Below are 18,685 nucleotides of genomic sequence, written 5' to 3'. Positions count from 1 at the left end.
CTTGGGTGGCTCAGATGGTTAAGCATCTGCTTTCATCTCTGGGTCCTGGGTCCCCAGCTCGGTGGGGAGTCTGCTTCTCCCTCTCTCTCTGCTCCTGCTTGTGCTCTCTCTCTCGAATAAATAAAAAATCTTAAAAAAAAAAAAAAAGTATGTGCAGGAAGGAGGATATATTTGGGCAGGAGGAGAAGAAAATTACGTCCGTTTTGAATGGTGTGGAATTTGAGGCATATCTAAGTAAAGTTACCCACAGTGCAGGTGGGCATGTACCTGTGGCTCACAGAGGAGTGATTTGGCTTGGAGGTCAAGTCACCTGTATACAGATTGTAGCGGAAACCATGTGATTGGGTGGGAGTTTCCAGGAAGAAGGGAAGTAAAACAAGAAGCAGCCTTTAAGGATCCAGGAAAGAAGAAGGGCCCTGCCCAGGAGGCTGAGAAGTAGTAGGAAGATGTGCTGGAGCTCAGGGAAGGGAGCTTGAATGAGGAGGAGGTGCCAATGCCCCTAGAGAACAGGGCATAAGTGGAGAGGACTCGGAGAGGGCAAGTATGCTTCATTCTCAAGAGCGAGCTGGAGCACAAAGGGAAAGAGCGAAAGCTGGGCCACAGAAGGCAGAGCGAGATAAATGTTTCTGTAGTTGGCCGAGCCAGTAGCAAAGGAGGTTAACAGTCAAGGTGAGAGAGGATAATTCACAGAAAGAGATTTCTGAGGTGGTGAGAGATCATGAAATAGCAAGCAAAGGACATGTGGAAGGATTATCCTGGAAAGGAGGATGGGTAATTTCTTCTGAAATAAGAGGGAAGAAGGGAACAGTGGAGTTAGGTGTAGAGAGAAATGCCAGAGACTGTGCTTAACACGTATACACACTCTTGTCCCAATCTTCTCAACAACCCTGCCAAACGAGGTATTTTGTATCTCCGTTTTCCTACATAAGAGAGTTAATTGATAGCACGGTAAGTAAATGGTAAGAAGGTAATCCAAGAATGAAATCTTGGCATTTGCAACGACGTGGATGGAACTAGAGGGTATTTTTTTTTTTTAAAGATTTTATTTATTTATTTGAGAGAGAGAGAGAAACAGCATGAGAGGGGAAAGGGTCAGAGGGAGAAGCAGGCTCCCCGCTGAGCCGGGAGCCCGATGCGGGACTCGATCCCAGGACTCCGGGATCATGACCTGAGCCGAAGGCAGTCGCTTAACCAACTGAGCCACCCAGGCGCCCGGAACTAGAGGGTATTATGCTAAGCGAAGTAAGTCAGAGAAAGACAAATACCATATGATTTCACTCATATGTGGAATTTAACAAACAGGAACATAGGGGAAGGGAAGGAAAACTAAAATAAGACAAAAACAGAGGAGACAAACCAGAAGAGACTCTTAACTCTAGGGAACAAACTGAGGGTTGCTGGAGGGCAGGTAGGGGGATGGGGTAAATGGATGATGGGCATTAAGGAGGGCACGTGATGGAATGAGCACTGGGTGTTATATACAACTGATGAATCACTGAACTCTACCCCTGAAACTAATAATACACTATCTGTTAATTAAAAAAATATATATGAGTTAGGGTAATCCAAAGTGTTAGGATTTAGGAAGGTTATGTGTCCACCACAGGGCTTGGCCCAGAGAGGGAGGTAAAGGAGTGTTAGCTCCCTCTTTTTGTGGATTGCTTCTGTTCTTTAAAAAGGAAAAGGGAAAAAAATGCCAAGAAGGTCGCCCAAGATGTCATTTCGCAAGCAGTTTCTTGTTCAGCCCCTTTGCCTAGCTGACTGAACTCTGCCGGTAACCGTCTCTGCCCCTGCCTCCAGTGGCGCCCCGTCAGCACAGTTACCTTTATCATCACGGTGTTTCCAGTGCTTGCTTGCATCTTTTCCTTCATCGGGCCAAAGAATGCTTCCTTCTGAAGCCTCCTCCTCCTAGTTCTGAGGACAGTTCATTAGTTGCCCGGTTTCAGGTACAAACATACAGAATTCCCAGTCCTCCCTCAGGCAGCCCGATAGTGTCCGGTGGACAGGAGTTGGCCATAGCCTTGCGTTGAATTCCCTCATATTTTAAACAGATCTTGGAAAGGTTTGTATGATTTTCAAGATGATAACAATTTACAAGGCACATAAGTGATACCAAAAATGTTGCTCTGCTTTTCTTGACTCTACACAGCCAATAGTTTCTGAAGATCAGACGGCAGCCCTGATGGCCCATCTCTTCGAAATGGGATTCTGTGACCGGCAGCTGAATCTCAGGCTGCTGAAGAAACACAATTATAACATCCTGCAGGTTGTGACAGAACTGCTCCAGTTCAACAACAATGACTGGTACAGCCACCGCTACTGAGGAGGGGCCTCATATTAAATCACTTTGCCTGCTTCTCATAGGTGATCTTTATTCTGTCCTTGGGCGTAGGGGAGAAAGCCCTGGCTTATTTTTTAATCTGATGAATCTATATAGAGCCCATTTTTGAATTCTCAAGACAGTACCTGCATTACAGTATTTTTTGGAGCAAATCAAAGACCAGAACTGAAGCAGAGACATCGGATGGATGAATTGTAGGAAAACAGTTTTTCAGTTGATTTGGATAAAGCTCCTGTCTCCATTTTTGTGCATTGAAGAGCATAACTTGAACTTCCTATAGAACCGTTTCTGCTTGTATCAAAGTTGAGTATTTTTCTTTGGTTAAATGTGGATGTTTCTATGGGGATATCTGTTGTCAGTTTTTAAAAGAAATTAACCTTGGAAGTTGTTTTCAAGAATTCTTACAATTTTTCTAGCCTACCCCAAGCCTCATAGCTATGCTGTATTGAAATGACATGGAGGATGGGTAACCCAGAGAAATCTTGTTACTCGTCCTTGTTCAAAGACAAAGTCATTTCCCTGCAAGACTTAGTAATCAGCACTGTTGTTTTCTAAAGACCCCACTGGCACATTCAAGAAGATCACCTTCTGGGTCTCCACACTTCAGTGAAAGGAGGGAGTGTGCTCGTTAACCCACCAGCACCTATTGAGCAGTGTTTACTGTAGTGATTTTGCATATGTTTTTCTTTATTTAAGGGAACAAATTTAAGTAGATAGTGTGAAATATTTTGCTAATACTGTAGAGATGGAGAAAACTATTAAAAAAAGAAATGTAACAGTTACCTTTTTTTCTTAACATCAGGGCAGATGTTACTGGCAGATGTTACAGTCGAAAGGTGAAAAGTGAAAGGCAGGCTCCTAGTTAATCTAGTAAAGTTAGTTCAGGGGCAGGCAAATAGGAAATGCTGATGCCTTCTTGAATGTTTGAAATCTGCTCCAAGGTATCTAGCCTTAGAGAGCCTAGAACAGGAGGAGGCTCTTTTGCAAAACTTGGATGGGGACAAACTCTGAAAAAGTTTTGAGTTAAGCCCAAAATGAATGAGAAAGCTTGCTGCCAGGGGCCCAGGTCCTCATTCTGTTTACAGAAAGGAGTCTTGGGTACAATGGGTGAAGGAAAAGGTAACACAAAAAACACTAAAAGCTATTATTCATGAAAATGACTTCCAGAAAAAGAAGACTCTTACCCTCATCCAGAAGGGGTAAGGATAGTAAACTAGTATTATTTAACCTGGTTGGTATTTATAATGAATGGTGATGTTAATTAATCATTAGTCATCATGATGTTTATTTACAGTATACTTCTTGACCGCTATTAAATAAACCAAGATTCAGACTGCAAGCCAACCAGGCTGTTCATTATTTAAAACGTTTTTATCCGGGCTGCTGGGTAGAGGCTGAGCGGCAGGGTGTGTGTAATTAATTGGGTTGATTTCGGGCGGGACCTGTTCCGACCTCCTGAGTCGTATTGTAGGGGTCCAGAGAGGACCCCGAGGTCCAGCCGTCCGTCCGCTTGTACTTGTACATAACCGCTTCAAGAATGGTGAAATAAAGGTTCTTTGAAAGTCCGACCTGGACTGGCTGGTGCTTGCAAAAGCAGCGTCCGGGCCCCGGGGTGGTCTTTGAAGAGTTGAGCTCTTCCCTCGCCGCAGTGTCGGGAGGGGGCGGGCCCCCGGGGGGGGCGGGTCCGGAGGGACTGGGGCGGAGCCTCCGTAGGCTCCGTGTCAAAGCTTGGGGCGAGCCCCTGGGTTCCCGCACTTTCGATTCCGCTTGCAGCCGATTCTGTCCTGCTGTCGCCCGGGGGTGGGGTAAGGTGCTTCCCAGATTTTCCTTTCTTTCCCTTTGGGAAGCAAGGGCCGAGGGACCTGCAGTGCCTCCTAGCGTCACGCAGGCACTCGCGGGTTAACAGACTCGACTAACGGCCTCGGGGTGTCTGGAGGGACTTGAAATTCTCCCTCAGTGAAGTCCCAGCCTCTGCGGCTGCTCGGGCTGCCCCGCTACTCGGGCCCCTAGCCGAGCCCAGGAGTAAGGCTGGAAGCAGCTTAGCCCTTCGGGGAGGCCGAGGTCGCTGCTCCCCACCCTCTCCGACGCTGCATATTCGCTCCCCCAGGACTCTGCTGAAGGGGGCCAGTAGCCTGGCCAGCCCCAGCCCGTGGCCCCTCGGGTCACCGTGCCCTACAAGCCCTTCTCCCCAAAGACACATTCCAGAAATCGCACTCTTAGCGGACAGGAGCCCTGGATCCCAGACCTGAACCAGGTGAGGCTCCCTTGATTTTGGCCCAGTGAGGTCTGAGTGCGGCTCACCTTGCCCACTCATTCTGCCCCCAATCCTGAGCCTTTGGGGAAGAATCTGGATTTCTAGCCTTTACCATTCCTTAGTGAAGGAAGGACCCTGACCATTGCTCCCACCCTTCCCCAGGCATTCTTGCCTACCACACAGAAAGCAGTGAGGAAGAGGTTTCTGCTCTGTTTCAGGGCTATTTTAAGGTTCTTAGGCGCACCTGTGACCAGCCTAGCTGCCTTTCCCTGTTTCAAAGAATCCCTGCCTTCCTATTAGGCCAGCACCTGCGAGGGCTCAGGAACGGAAGCTTTCCTTCCACTCCCAGGCTGGGAGATCACAGGCATTTCTGCCTGGGTGTTCTAGACACCTCTTCAGAGTCATCTTATTGCAGAGGGTGAAGGGACTCTGGACTGCGGCCTCCCCCACCGCCCGCCAGCCCGTCCACTTGCTTCCCTTGAAGCAAGTGATGGCTCAGCAACTTTCCCAGAAAATAAACTGCTCGGTCATTCACTTCTGGAGGACCCTTCTAGGGAAATAACTTCTGCTTTTCTTTTCCCTTCCCTCTTGTAGACAGATTGAGCTCCCCTGCAGTAATGAAAGGAAACGCACTGAGATTTCTGATCCCAGAGTCCCATGTAACTGCTCAGTTTTCCGTATCCTAGCTTCCTTGGGCTGGAGCTTGCTGAAATTGGGGTGGTGCTTCTTGCAAATCTTGAGAACTCAAAACCAGAGTGACATCCGGTGTCCGTGCTAACAAGCTTAGCACTGAATTCTGGTTTTTTCTCACTAGCGAAAACTCCCCCTGAATCATGGGTGAGACGTTCTCCCAGTCGGGCTCTCGGGAGGAGAACAAGTCAATCCTGCCTCCCAGCCCGGCGTTTGGCAGCAAGGCTATCTGCTACTCCAGCACCCGAAGCAGCAAGTCTTTTTGTTCCCGCGTGCCTTGTGACGGGGCTGCCAGTGCCAGCTTTGTGACTTGTCCCACCTGCCAGGGCAGCGGGGAGATCCCGCAAGGTGAGTGGCCCAAGTCTTTGGCAAGAGCCTGAAATCCAGAAAAAGCCCTTAGCAGCCAGCTGGTCAGGCCCCTCTGAGCCTCCTGGAATGGGGTTGGGTCTCCCAGCTCTTGGTCCCCCAGTGGCAGGCGGACCAGCGAGATGTTCACTTGCCCTGCGCTCGCTTCAGAGACATCCCCACTCCTCCTGCCCTGGTGGTTCTCCCCAGCCACCTCCCTTCATCCCTGCTCCCTTAGGATTCGGGAAGTTACAAATGACCTCTCCAGAGAAGCTAGACTTCTCTCATTTACTGGTGCCTTCCAGAAATTCACACCTGTTAATGAAAATCTCACCTCCATTCCAGAGCTGACAAAGTTGAGCTGCTGTCATCTGCCCAGCGTTCCCAGTCCTGCTCTGGGGCAGAGGTGGCATGCTTCTGACTCGACTCTGGGGGGTGGAAGGGGGTGCTTCTGGGAGGCTGGCACAGGAAACCTTCATCATGCATACTTCTTAGCCCTCTCTCTTACCTTCTTTCTCTCTACAGACCTAGAGAAGCAGCTAGTGGCCCTCATCCCCTATGGGGACCAGAGGCTGAAGCCCAGGCGCACGTAAGCCCCTATTCTCACCTCAGCTCCACAAGCCGTCACCTCTGGGGGCTGTTCTCTTTGTCTCCCCCATTCTGCCTCCCATCCCCCTGCAATTCTTCTCCATTGGAAGCCTCGCTGAGTTCATATATACTAGCTCCATTTCCAGGGTTTTTCCTGGTTTAAGAAGTCTGGGGCACAGCAGATGCCACCTGAGGGCACTCGGTGTCCTGAGCTTCGGTGCTTTCCCTCCGGGAAACAGGATCTCTTGACTCTGCAAGGCCTTTCGGGAGGGAGGGAGTGGCCCTGGCTGCGGTCAGTTCGGGGAAGTTATTTTTCCTGCGAGCTTCCCTCTCTGTGGCATCTCAGACCTGCTTGTTCTCTTCCCAGTTGAGATGGAAAACTAGCTGCTCCCTGTTCTGAGATACTTCAGAGCCTCAGAGGCAGCCCCGAGGTTCCCCGGGTCGGGGTCCTGACCCTGTTTGTCATCTGGGTCTCTTGGACGGGAATCCCTGCCACCTCCTCCCAAGGTGCTCAGCCGCAGTCGGCGAGCCACCAGCCTGCCCTCCCGGACCCCCGCACCAGAATCTGAGGCTGCCTCATAAATACTAACGAGGTGCTGTCTCTTAATGCCTAGCTCAGTTTTGAGTTAGAGGGACGGATGATGTCCTGTTCTGAATATTAATTTTTAAAATTCAGAACTCTCAAATTCATGTGGACCTTTCTTCCAGCGATGATAGCTAGCATTTGTTGAGCTTTGGTTATGTGCCAGGAGCTGGCGTCCATGCCTTTTCTTGCGTTAGCCCATAGCAAATTCTCTGAGGTAGGTATAGTTCTCTCCGTTTACAGACAAAGAAACTGAGGCCTAGGGAGCTTAAGTGGGTTGCTCAGAGCTAATGGGCCAGTGGGTACAGAGAGCTGGGAATGGAAGCCAGGCTGCCTGCCTCCTGATCCTGTGCTCCGACTCACTTTGGGCCGCATTTGTACCTGGGCTGGTCCTCCACATCTGGGGAGGTAAAAGCACAGCTGGGAGGGGGCTGGTGCAGGGGAGAGCCTTGTACAGGGAGAGGGGTGTCTCTCTCTGCCCAAGGTTCCGTCGTGTTCAGACTTCTCCCCTCCCCTACCCCGGGTCCTGCTTTCTTTCGCACAGGAAGCTCTTCGTGTTCCTGGCAGTGTTCATCTGCCTTGTGATCTCCTCCCTCATCGTCTTTTTCCTGTTTCCCCGGTCCATCGCTGTGCAGCCCGCGGGCCTCAACTCCTCCACGGTGGCCTTTGACGAGGCTGACATCCACCTCAACATAACAGTGGGTGGATGCCCTCACCCCTGGGCCCCACACTGCCTTGCCGGCAGCTCTTCTCTGTAGCCCTTGTCCAGTGTTGCCAGCCCGGGCTCGGGTAGTCAGGGCTACTATGGCAGGCCAGAGGGTGTCAAAGCCTGGGGAGAAGCAGGCACAACCGTGAGCCCCACAGCGGATTTTGCAGGATTAGAACTATACGCAGCGAGGGGTCAGAATCAGGGCGAGAGAAATAAAACACGGGGTGTGGTCGGGGGGCATGCCTGAGACTCCCTGGGTGGGCAGAACTGAACAGAGAGAAGCCTCGCAGGATGAGCCTGGGTCCTGGGCCAGCTTCGTGTCTTATGGTGACCCCTTTGCCATTAAGAGCCCCTCCAAGGGGCTCCTGGCGCTGGGCTTTGGCAGCTAAGGCCCGTAGTGGGAGTGGGGATCAGTCAGACGGGGCTGGAGGGGGGTTTGGGAAGCTATTTGACTTCTCCTTTTCAAGGATGGTCACCTTCCCACTTCCCTTTCCCTTGTCTTCATCCTTAGAATATCTTAAACATCTCCAATAGCAACTACTACCCCATCACTGTGACCCAGCTGACCATAGAGGTTCTACACTTGTCCCTCGTGGTGGGGCAGGTCACCAACAGCCTCCTCCTCCACATCGGCCCTTTGGCCAGCGAACAGGTGACTTCCTCCTCTCTCTGGCCAGCCCTGCCCACAGAGGTGTGGACATGTGTGGGGGTCGGAAGGGGCAGCTGGGGTTGGGGCTCACCCTGTGCCCATTTGGTTGACAGATGTTTTATGCAGTGGCCAACAAAATCTGGGATGAAAACACATAGTAAGTATCCCTTGATCTCTTCTACCTTAGCCTCTTTCCCTGGTTGGAAACCCAGTGTTCATCCCTACCAGATTTCCTGGCTGCTTAGCAAACAAACCCTGCAGCCAGCATTTGGCCCTCACTCTCGTGGCCAAGACTGCAGTCTGCAAGGGATTCAGGGTCCCCAGCCCTCTGCCTGTTTGGACTTAGGTGGAAATGAAAACAGGCCAGAATTGGGTTAATTCTTACACTATGTAACCTTGGGCTCTTCAGCCTGAGTCGCTGAGAAAGATGAATGTCTTGTTTTCTGTTGAGGGAGGGGCTAGCACACAACTGGGCCAAGTGTCTGGGGCTTGGAGGAACAATATCGCAGCAAGGGTGACATGCTCACCTTCGAGGGAGAGAGAAAGAGTAGGAGTGGCATTTGGTGTCCCTGATGGAAAAGAGCCCAGGAGCCTGGGACCTGCAGGTCTCCTCCCAGCTGCTGGGCTGCTCAGTGTGAACATGGTCCTGTGTTCTTTCTCTCTCAGCAAAATCTGTTCCTGGATGAAAATCAAAGTCCACCACGTGCTTTTGCACATCCAGTAAGTAGGGCTTGGAGCCCGGGTGTCCCCCCTCGCCCACTTCTGACCTCGGGCTCTCCTCTGCTCCACCTTGTGGGAGGAGTCATCCAGAGCTAACTCTGTGGATCTTTGTTGGCTCTTGGGAAAGCAGGTCCGGCCCCTTCCCTAGATCCTGCCTTGCTTATAAGCCATCGGTGGGACAGCCACAGACAGAGCTGTCTGGATCACAGGTGGGACAGCTGTCCCAGGTGCGTTGGCAGCGTAGGGAGCAGAAGGAAGAGCGTGCAGTGTTTAAGAGAGCCCCCCCCTCCCCAGACAGCAGAGCAGGGCCAAAGCTTTCCTCTTTGCCCTCAGACACAGCAACAAAGCCTGCTTCCTCTCCAGGGGCACCCTGACCTGTTCCTGCCTGAGCCATTCAGAGCAGCTAGTCTTCCAGAGCTATGAATACGTGGACTGCCGGGGAAACACGTCGGTGCCCCACTTGCTGGTCCCTCACCCGCCATGACCTGTCCGCTGTTCCCGAACCCCAGGCCCCCGCCACGCTGGGCTGTGTCTCCCTGAGCCCAAGGAAGGACTACAGCGACTTTGCCAAAGGAAAAACACTGCTTTACTCTACCTCCTCCCCACCACACACACACACACACACACGCTCAGCACAGGAAGCCCTATGTAAAAGTTAACTGTACACACACACATGCACGCATGCACGCACGCCTCTCACGTCCTCTGACTTCCACAGGAAAAGAAGTCTGGTTCTTCTAGGGCCCAGCGCCAGGCTTTCCCCTTGGTCTGTCCTGAGGAAAGTCTGACCTGATGTGTCTTCAGAGCTGCCTTAGAGTCCCTGGAGTGGCATCTGCTTTCTGTACTGAGCACCGTGGTTGCCTAGCCCCTCTGGGGCTGACCTCCCTCCCGCCTGAAGGGAGAAATCTTTCCTTTTATCTGGCTTTTAAAACCTGGATCTTTTTCACGTTCTCCACCCAGTGGTGGGAAACTGACTTGAGGGACATCCATGCTGTCTCGTGCCTTCCTGCTTTGATCATGTGACAGAGTGGTGGTGCTGGTCAGCTTCTCTCCTGGTAACTTGGGCCCTGACAGTGAGGTTGGCTAAGGCCCTTTGGCTCGGCAGCCTCCCTGATTAAAGACTGTCCCAGTTCCTAGGAAGACAGAGCTATTCTCTGGCTAAAGCTTCTCTCCATAGAAATCGTTTTCTTATTCTCATCACAGCAGGAGTGAACGTAGTAGTGGGGGAGCGAGAGAGGCATCTGGCACCCCCTCCGCCTCTCCAGGAAAAACAGAGATGAAGCCAGAGTCATTCAGGAAGTTATTTATTGAAGTTAGGCTTCTGGCTGGTGGTCGGCCCACAGCGCTGAGCCCGTGTGAGTGGACACAGGTCGGTCAGACGACGGTGTCAGCGGCCGCCCAGTGACGGCCTGCAGAGGTGAAGCTGTCAGGATTCGGCCAAGCTCCTGGGCGCTACCGCATCCCCAGCGTAACTCCAGGGCCCATCCTCTGCTCCCAGAGGTTTCTGCTTTCCTTCGGGCATGGACAGGCTGGAACTGCACATCAGTAGAGACTGGTCTCGACCTCTCCTCTTTGCTGTCACTCAGATGCAGAAGCGAAGTCCCAGATAATGCAGGTTCCCACTGGGCTCCAGATGAAGGCGGTTTGTGGTGCCGCTGAGCAGGAATGGTAATTGCTCACTAAAGGGAGCTGTGGTTTTTCTCAGGCCAGGAGGTGAACTTAGGTGGTGGGGCAAGCCGAATGCGAAGTTGGATGGATGGAGAGAGGGCAGTGGGGACAGCACCTGGCTAGCTGGCTGGGCGGACAAGGGGAAGGAAGGAGGTTGTCCTGCCTCCGCACTTTCGTGCCTGAGTAACTGGAGTCAAGAAGATGCTACCAGGAGCACAGAAGTCCAGAAAGGCCAGGCTGGAGTTTCCACTGTGTGTTGGTTGCCAAATGTCAAGGATTTATATCGTCTTCAATAAACTATACTTCACAATGTTAGAGTAAACAAAGAGTCTCCTGTGAGTTGGGAGGAGAGCTGGACGACACTCCCGGCCTGTTTCTGAGTGGCCGAGTGGGTGCCAAGCTCTCTTCCCCAGGCCCAGAGCCCCTCTGTTCTTCTGGTTGCTGAGAGAGCACTCCTGGGAGCTCACTCTCTCCCTTCCTCCCACTGTGTGTCTCTGAAGTTCCCTCCCTACTTTAATATTCCTGTTCTGGGCCCCACCCCAGGTCCCCCGGCTGCCCCCCTCAGGAAACACTGCCCTGAGGGGCCTCTTCAGCCTGTGGGCTTCCTTGAAAGGCCCAGGCATCCCCTCACCAATGCCAGGTGGAAAAGGGGACAGGCTGTGGGAGGGACCCCGGGTGTCAGCTTCAGGAAGTGGTGAGGGGGTGAAACCTGTTTCCGGGAGAGGCTTAGGTGGGGGAAGGAAGAGGCCTGTGGGGTTCTGTGGGCCAGTACCCCTCCCCTTCCCAAGATCAGGTGTCCTGTACTTGAGGCTACAGCCCCCCTTTCCTCTGAGCTCTTTCCACCCCTGCCTCCCATCATCCATGCCACAGCTCAGCGCCCGCTATGGGCCAGGCGTTACACTGGACTTGGGGGGGCCCTGCCTGCCACCTCTAACGCTGCTCCAGGCCTGTTCTGGTGTGGTGCAACCCCTCCTTCCCCAGTTGTGTCTCGGTAAGCAGCGGCTAGTGGAGAGGGGTGATGGCTCCAGTGAGAGTCCTCAACCTAGAGCCCCCAACAGGGGTGCCTGGGGGGCTCAGTCGGTTAAGCATCCACCTTGACTCTTTTTTTTTTTTTGACAGAGACAACAGCGAGAGAGGGAACACAAGCAGGGGGAGTGGGAGAGGGAGAAGCAGGCTTCCCGTGGAGCAGGGAGCCCGATGTGGGGCTCGATCCCAGGACCCTGGGATCATGACCTGAGCCAAGGGCAGACACTTAACGACTGAGCCACCCAAGTGCCCCCCACCTTGACTCTTGATTTCAGCTCGGGTCATGAGGTCACGGTTGCAGGATGGAGCCCTGTGTCTGGCCCTGTGCTCAGCAAGGAGTCTGCTCCGTCCCTCTCCCTCTGCCCCTCCCCTCACTTGCTAGAGCACACACATGGGCTCGTGTGCTCTCTCTCTCAAATAAAATCTTCGAAGCCCGATAGACCTATCCTTGCTAAATAAGGGCCAGCAATGGAGCTATATAGACTTGGGAAGGCCAAGACCAAGTTCTCCCATTGGCTTTGCCTACAGAAGCATGGACGCAACCTACTTTCTTCTCCCACCCGCTCCATCCCCTTCATGGGTCCTCATTCCCCTTTCCCTTCATCCCAGTCTCACAGAGCTGACCAGTCTCTTGATTCTTTTTAGGAGGAAATCACATTTTATTCCAGGCTAGCTCCTCTTCTAGAGTGGATCAGGAGGGGGTGACTTGGAGTGGAGATGCTGGGGGTGAGAAAGAAGTCATCTGTTTTTCTGCTCATGGCCAGTGGGGTTGAGGGTCTCTCTCTGGGTCACCACTGCTGTGTGTAATTTGTTGACTGAGAAGAGGGAGAGACAAGAGGCAAACCGGGTTAGTTAGCCATTTCTGGGCCTGCTTTTCCAGAACATTGTATCAAGCCCTTTGAGGCCAGAGAAATAAAAGTAAAATGGAGTGGCCCAGTCCTCATCCTAACAGGGCTAGCATCACGCTCTCTCATCCTTTGCACCTGTGCCAGAGAAACCTTCTTTCCAAAGCTTGTACTGTGTTATGTCCTTATCAAGAGTGATCACCCCGGGTTTGCAGGCCTGGATTGAGCCAGGTCCTAACCTAAGGGCTTGTGATGCCTTCTCTTTCAATTGCCACATTCAGTGGTCCGACACCTCTGTTAAGGAGGTAGTATTAGCCCTCTCATCTTATGGATGGGGCAGATGAAGCTCAGAGATGCAGTCGCGCCCCTGGGGACTGGCCATCCCGAGACTCACAGCCTGTGACTTCACGTCTTGCCTTCCTCCGGCTCCAGCTGTCTCCGCCCCAATCAGCACTTAAAACAGCCCCTCTGTTTTGCTTCTCTGGCACCTGGCCCGTCTTTTTTTTTTTTTTTTAAGATTTTATTTATTCATTTGAGAGAGAGAATGAGATAGAGAGTATGAGAGGGGAGAGGGTCAGAGGGAGAAGCAGACTCCCCGCCGAGCAGGGAGCCCGACGTGGGACTCGATTCCAGGACTCCAGGATCATGACTTGAGCTGAAGGCAGTCGCTTAACCAACTGAGCCACCGAGGCACCCCTGGCCCATCTTTTTGAATAGACTGTCAACGCCTCCGTTTCTGCTGAGTGCCGAGCAACGGGCCACAAATGGAGGAATGGGCCATTCAGCAGTGACTATATAATTGCATATAAAGGCTTTATGTAACTGACTTTTTAAAATATAAATAATTGCAGCCCCTCCCTCCAAGGAAGCCTCTCTAGATTACACACACACACACACACACACACACACACACACACACACACACACACACACACACACGCAGCCAGAGTCGACCTGCCTTTCGCACTGTCTCACCGTGAATCGTGAGTGCTCAGTGTATTTATCTGGATTTGACTGGAATGAGTTCCTGAAACCTGATGGTGAAACAAGCATACATTATTCATCTGACAGTTTCTGAAAACGGAACACGGCAGAGCTGGACTCTCTACTATGTGTCTGGGGGGCAGGGGGCAGCCCCTACCTAGGGCAAGGCACAGACAGAGCCCACCCTGAAAATTCACACCCGGGAAGCTGCACCGTGATTCCTGTTCCAGACTTCCCAGGGCTCAGCTCGTCTCTTGTTAAGCCCACCCTCACTCCCTCTGACACCCTCGCCCCAGAGGAGGGGCTGCCACCCTCTGCAAAAGTCAGCAGCCTCCTTTGCACCTCCAGAGTGATGCAAACGTCCCCGGGGGGGAGTGGCCCCCAAGTAAAGGCCAGGGATGCCTGGCAGAGTCAGAGACAGTGGGAGGACGGAGGTGAATTCTGGACTATAGGGCTGGGGGTGGGAGCAGGGAGCTCTCTCCTCACCACCTGCCCTCCCAGGCATCTCACTTACTAGCGCCTTGAGGGAGTTTTGTTCCTCCTGGGAATCTGTTAAAGTCGGATTGCCCTCCAGCTTGATGGGTCCCTACTGAGCCAAGCTGGGGACCTGGCTTTTGGGAATCCTGCAGAATGTGCACAGACGTGCACGGAGTCAGAGGGTCTTGGGCATTCTGTTGCCTTGGCTGAGGCGGCGGTGGCACGGGTGGGGTCTGTGACTGCTCCAGGAGCTTCGGTCGGGGAGGCTGCGGTTGGGCGGGGGGCGCCTGCAGCTCTGGTGGCGCTCCTGGTGGCCTCAGCGGCAGTGACAACTGCTGCTCCTGTCGCGACCCCTGAGGGGGCTGGGGTCTTTTCTCAGATTGGCCTTCCTCCTCTTGGAGTTTCTTCAGCTCCTGCAAGAAGCCCCCCGCAAGTGGCATCCTCCTCCCTCCCCACCCAGTTGCCCATCTGCCAGGGACACTGCGGGGAGCAAGGCAAGCCATCAGTGCAGAGGCACAGGTGGCCGGAAGGTCTCTGTTCCCTGGACGTGGAGGCTGGGCTATCTCCCTTCACCCACCACAATACCCGAAAACTGTTTCTTTGGGGACAGTGCCCCCCTGGCACAGCCCTGGCCCAGGAAACAGCAGTCTCTGGGCACCTACCTCCTACCTTGGGAGCTGTGCACTGAAAACAGTTTGCAGTGGGGGAAGAATAAAGAATACTTTCTTGCAAACCCTGGGAGACAGCACTGTCCAATAGAAATATAATGCATGCAACCAGTAACTTTAAAATCTTCGAGTAGCCACGGGCGCCTGGGTGGCTTGGATGGTTGAGCGTCTGCCTTCGGCTCGGGTCATGATCCCAGGGTCCTGGGATCGGGTCCCGCATCGGGCTCCCTGCTCCTCGGGAGCCTGCTTCTCCCTCTGCCTCTCTCTCTCTCTCTCTCTCTCTCTCTCTGTGTGTGTCTCTCATGAATAAATAAAATCTTTAAAAAATAAAATAAAATCTTCTTGTAGCCACATAAAAAAGCAAGAAGAAAACAGGTGAAACTGGGGCACCTGGGTGGCTCATTTGTTAAGCGGCTGCCTTCGGCTCAGGTCATGATCTCAGGATCCTGAGATCGAGCCCCACATGGGGCTCCCTGCTCAGCGGGAAGCCTGCTTCTTCCTCTCCCATTACCCCTGCTTGTGTTCCCTCTCTCTCTGTCAAATAAATAAATAAAATATTTTTAAAAATAAATAACACTATAAAAAAAACAGGTGAAACTAATTTTAATATATTTTGGTTAACCCAATACCTCCAAAACGTGTAATCAATATAAAAATATTAATGAGATAGTTTATATTCTGTGTTTGTACTAAGTCTGCAAAACACAGCATTTATTTTATATTTAACAGCACATCTTAATTTGGATACTACATTTTGATCAAAAATAATTGCTTTAGATTTAGATTTTATAAAATTTACAGTTGAAAAAGATGTACCTATCCAAGTTGTTCTAAACATACTTCAAAGTTTTCCAATACATAAAGAGTATTTGTTTTTAAATTTAGATTTAAATTAATTAAATGTATATGAAATTTTAAATTCAGTTCCTCAGTCTCACTAGCCACATTTCAAGGGCTCAGCAGTACACAGGCTGGTGGCCACCCTATCGGACAGTGCAGCTTTAAAATCTCTCAGGCCAGGGCTCCTGGGTGGCTCAGTCACTGAACATCTGCCTTCAGCTCAGGTTATGATCCCAGGGTCCTGGGATCGAGTCCCGCATCGGGCTCCCTGCTGGGTGGGGAGCCTGCTGCTTCCACTGCCTCTTCTTGCCACTCCCCCTGCTCGTGCGTGCTCTCTCTCTCTCTCTCTTTGTCAAATAAATAAAATCTTTAAAAATATAAATATAAATAAATAAAATCTCTCAGGCCTGACCCTCCCTGGATCCCCCACTAGGCCTCAGCCTAGTACAACAACAAAGTTGAGTTACCCTAACACACACACACACACACACACACACACACACACACACACGAGTCCATCCAAGAGACTATCAAAGGAACCTTACTTTCTTCCTACCCCCAGCAAAAACATTAACCAGATAATAGTTTCCTAGGGATCTGTCTCTCCTCCCCATTCCCTTCCAGCCAGCCCCCCGGAAGGACCCCCGATGAGCCTGGACCTTCTCATGCACCTGCTCCTGCTGCTGCTGCTGCTGCTGGTGCTCGGCCACAAGCCACCTCCTCCGGTCCAAAACCATCTGCCTGCGCCGGGCCTCCCAGTGGTAAGCACTGCCCATGATGGTGGGGGTGACAGAGGACCTCAGAAGGGGGTGGGGCAGGCAGAGCCCAGGATGCTGCCGCCACCACCTCTGTTTCCTCTCACCCCCACCCCACTGCCTGTACCCAGAACCACCTCACAATGGGAGCAGGGAGGGCATCTTCCTAAGTTGCCTAGGGAATGCCTGTAAACTACATTTCTCTCCAAGGCCCTGTGAAGGGAAAAGACCCCTTCCCACCTTAGCTTTGAGTTTCCATGGGCCCCAGGGACAATTTCCACGTCAGCTGGCTCTTCTCTCTGACTTCTTTCTCCCCCCCTTCTCAGGATCCCAGCACCCTCGTCTGGCCCTCGGCAGACCCCCATCTCCCCACCACCAGAGTTCTCTGGAGTAACCTTTCCCTCAGTCCTCCATCTCCTCCTGCTATACTGAGTCAAGAGGAAAGAAAATATAAAATCCAATGAACCCTCACTGGGGTGTGAGCCCCTGTGAAGGCAGGGTGGCTAATTTGCCTGTGGATTCCCAATGCTGGGCTCAAGCCTAGGGTCTACCTCTTCCTCTAACCTTGGAGACCCTACATAACCTCTCTGGGCCTCAGTCTCCTTGCCTGTAGAATGGGAAAGGTATTACTTGTTGTCTCCTCCACAGGACTGACATCAGGACTAAGTGGATTAATGGATGCAAAATGTACAAGATGAAGCAGAAAATTACTGAGCTGCAGGTTGATATTTTTTATTCTCCTACCTGATTTTCATCCCAGGTAGGTGGAATGACCAGGGGAGGGGATCATTCCCTGCAACCCAGGAAGGCTTCTGGGGCAGGGACTGGGGGGGCTATTGACTGCTAGGCTCCCCTCTACACCCATATGCCCTTACCCACAGATAACAATCCTTCTAGAAGCAGCAGAGCCTGAGTCCAGCTTCAGGTGTGGGGGCAGGGAAAGGGCATGGGTGAAAAAGGTCTTCAAAGCCAGTCACAGCTTCAAACCCTGTGCTGGTGGAAAGCAGGGTGCCGTGGGAAGGTGACAGTGGAGAGCAGCCCTTGCTCCAGAGAACAGGTTCCTGGAGAAATGTAGTTTACAGGCATTCCCTAGGCAACTTAGGAAGATGCCCTCCCTGCTCCCATTGTGAGGTGGTTCTGGGTACAGGCAGTGGGGTGCTGGTGGCGGCAGCATCCTGGGCTCTGCCTGCCCCACCCCCTTCTTAGTGGACGGAGCCTAGGCTGTGGAGTCCAACACACTCGGGCTGAATCATGCTTGTGCCACCATTAGCTGGTGGTCCTTAGGTAGGTCACTCAGTGTCTCCTAGCCTTTCCGGTGATACTGTTTGTGTAGAGGCCGCTTTTAGGCAACAGGCTTGAACAATGGAATGTAGAAAGGGCCGGTGGTCAGCCACCACCAAAGTGAATACAGACAGGCTCCTTGGGCAACCCACCTCAAACTATCCATAGGCCCTACCTAACCGATCAGGCACAGTTACCAAAAAATGGAAAATTCCATATGTCCCCATACCTCCTCACCTTCCCTCTTTAAATACAGCCCCCACCCACTACCTCATGGCAGACCAGACCTGCTCTCTTCTGCTCTCCTGCCCACGGCTCCCTGGCAGTATATTAAATCTCTTCTAACTCCTTTGTTCTGCCTGAGGTGAATCCTGTCACTGCCCGTGCCACCAGCCCCCACCTGATGGGGACGCCCCACAGTTAGGGGCCCCCATCCGATCAATAGGGAGAGACACCACATTTTGGAAGACACCATGGGATGCTTGGAAAATGCCTGCCCTCACAGTGAGCATGAGCCAATCCTCATGCCAGAGGAGGGATTTTCAAGGTGAATCATGCCCTCCCCGTCCCTTGCTCACACTGCCTCTGCCAACCCCCACCTCAGAATCTTTGTTGTGGAAGGAACAACAGTATATTTAGAAGCACGGGCCAGGTAAGTCCTGTGAAATACCAGCTGTATTATTTATTACATGTACAAATGTGGCCTAGTTGCTCTGTCTCTGATCAGTTTCCTCACCTGCAAAGTAGCGATAATAATACCTCTATTCAGAAAGTGTTGTGATAATTAAAGGAAATAATCCATGTCAGGCACAGGATTCAATAAACAGAAGCTTTTACATCCCAATAAACCCATCGTAATTTGAAAAAAAATCTAGGTCGAAAATGCATTTAATACACCAGCCTGGGCGCCTGGGTGGCTCAGTCGTTAAGCGTCTGCCTTCGGCTCAGGTCATGATTCCAGGGTCCTGGGATCGAGTCCCACATCGGGCTCCTTGCTCGGCGGGAAGCCTGCTTCTCCCTCTCCCACTGCCCCTGCTTGTGTTCCTGCTCTCGCTGTGTCTCTCTCTGTCAAATAAATAAATAAAATCTTTAAAAAAAAAAAAATACACCAGCCTATGAAACATCATAGTGTTACAGAACAATCTATCATAGCTGCTAATTCCAGAAACAAACAGGTGAGCCCTGATGCTCTGTTGCGGCCAACTGCTCCGTCCTGGGGAAGCTGGAGGGGGCTGGACAAATCAAAAGCATAACTCCTGGCT

The 18,685-nt window shown here is 52.0% G+C and overlaps 3 protein-coding genes across 11 annotated transcripts in view; 2 read left to right on the top strand and 1 right to left on the bottom strand.

Annotated features, from left to right (window-relative positions):
• Nucleotides 1-3,906, top strand: part of NBR1 (NBR1 autophagy cargo receptor) — a 30,485-nt gene extending 26,579 nt beyond the window's left edge. For all 5 annotated transcript variants that reach the window (XM_028093935.2, XM_028093939.2, XM_028093938.2 and 2 more), the window contains one exon: nt 2,150-3,906. In XM_028093935.2, coding sequence (XP_027949736.1) covers nt 2,150-2,323 — 174 coding nt within the window. In that variant the 3' untranslated portion in view covers nt 2,324-3,906. The remainder of the gene's footprint in view (nt 1-2,149) is intronic.
• A 125-nt stretch (nt 3,907-4,031) lies between these two features.
• On the top strand, nt 4,032-10,857 carry TMEM106A (transmembrane protein 106A). Of its 4 annotated transcripts, none has more exons than XM_088028255.1 (8): nt 4,032-4,146; nt 5,410-5,633; nt 6,156-6,219; nt 7,346-7,499; nt 8,022-8,162; nt 8,273-8,316; nt 8,826-8,879; nt 9,243-10,857. In XM_088028255.1, exons 2-8 carry the CDS (start codon nt 5,429-5,431, stop codon nt 9,361-9,363), a joined length of 783 nt encoding a protein of 260 aa, XP_087884381.1. In that variant the 5' UTR covers nt 4,032-4,146; nt 5,410-5,428; the 3' UTR covers nt 9,364-10,857. The 4 variants fall into 4 exon arrangements, with proteins under 4 accessions (XP_087884381.1, XP_087884380.1, XP_087884379.1 ...); XM_088028254.1 differs by having other exon boundaries at nt 4,449-5,633; XM_088028253.1 differs by having other exon boundaries at nt 4,032-4,595.
• Nucleotides 10,858-12,242: 1,385 nt separating this feature from the next.
• On the bottom strand, nt 12,243-16,163 carry CCDC200 (coiled-coil domain containing 200). 2 transcript variants are annotated; one of them, XM_088028257.1, is made up of 5 exons: nt 16,047-16,163; nt 14,791-14,820; nt 13,917-14,292; nt 13,394-13,452; nt 12,243-12,388 (listed from the first exon to the last, which is right to left on the bottom strand). In XM_088028257.1, exons 1-5 carry the CDS (start codon nt 16,161-16,163, stop codon nt 12,362-12,364), a joined length of 609 nt encoding a protein of 202 aa, XP_087884383.1. In that variant the 3' UTR covers nt 12,243-12,361. The 2 variants fall into 2 exon arrangements, with proteins under 2 accessions (XP_087884383.1, XP_087884384.1); XM_088028258.1 differs by lacking the exon at nt 14,791-14,820 and having other exon boundaries at nt 16,059-16,163.
• Between the last annotated feature and the right edge of the window lie 2,522 nt (nt 16,164-18,685).

Source organism: Eumetopias jubatus, unplaced genomic scaffold (genome assembly GCF_037043125.1).
Source record: "Eumetopias jubatus isolate StellerSeaLion01/CBP00866 unplaced genomic scaffold, mEumJub1_p1.0 scaffold_10, whole genome shotgun sequence".
In the NCBI taxonomy this organism is placed as follows: domain Eukaryota; kingdom Metazoa; phylum Chordata; class Mammalia; order Carnivora; family Otariidae; genus Eumetopias; species Eumetopias jubatus.
The sequence above is the reverse complement of the archived record's forward strand: the minus strand, read 5'-3'. Positions and strand labels throughout refer to the sequence as shown.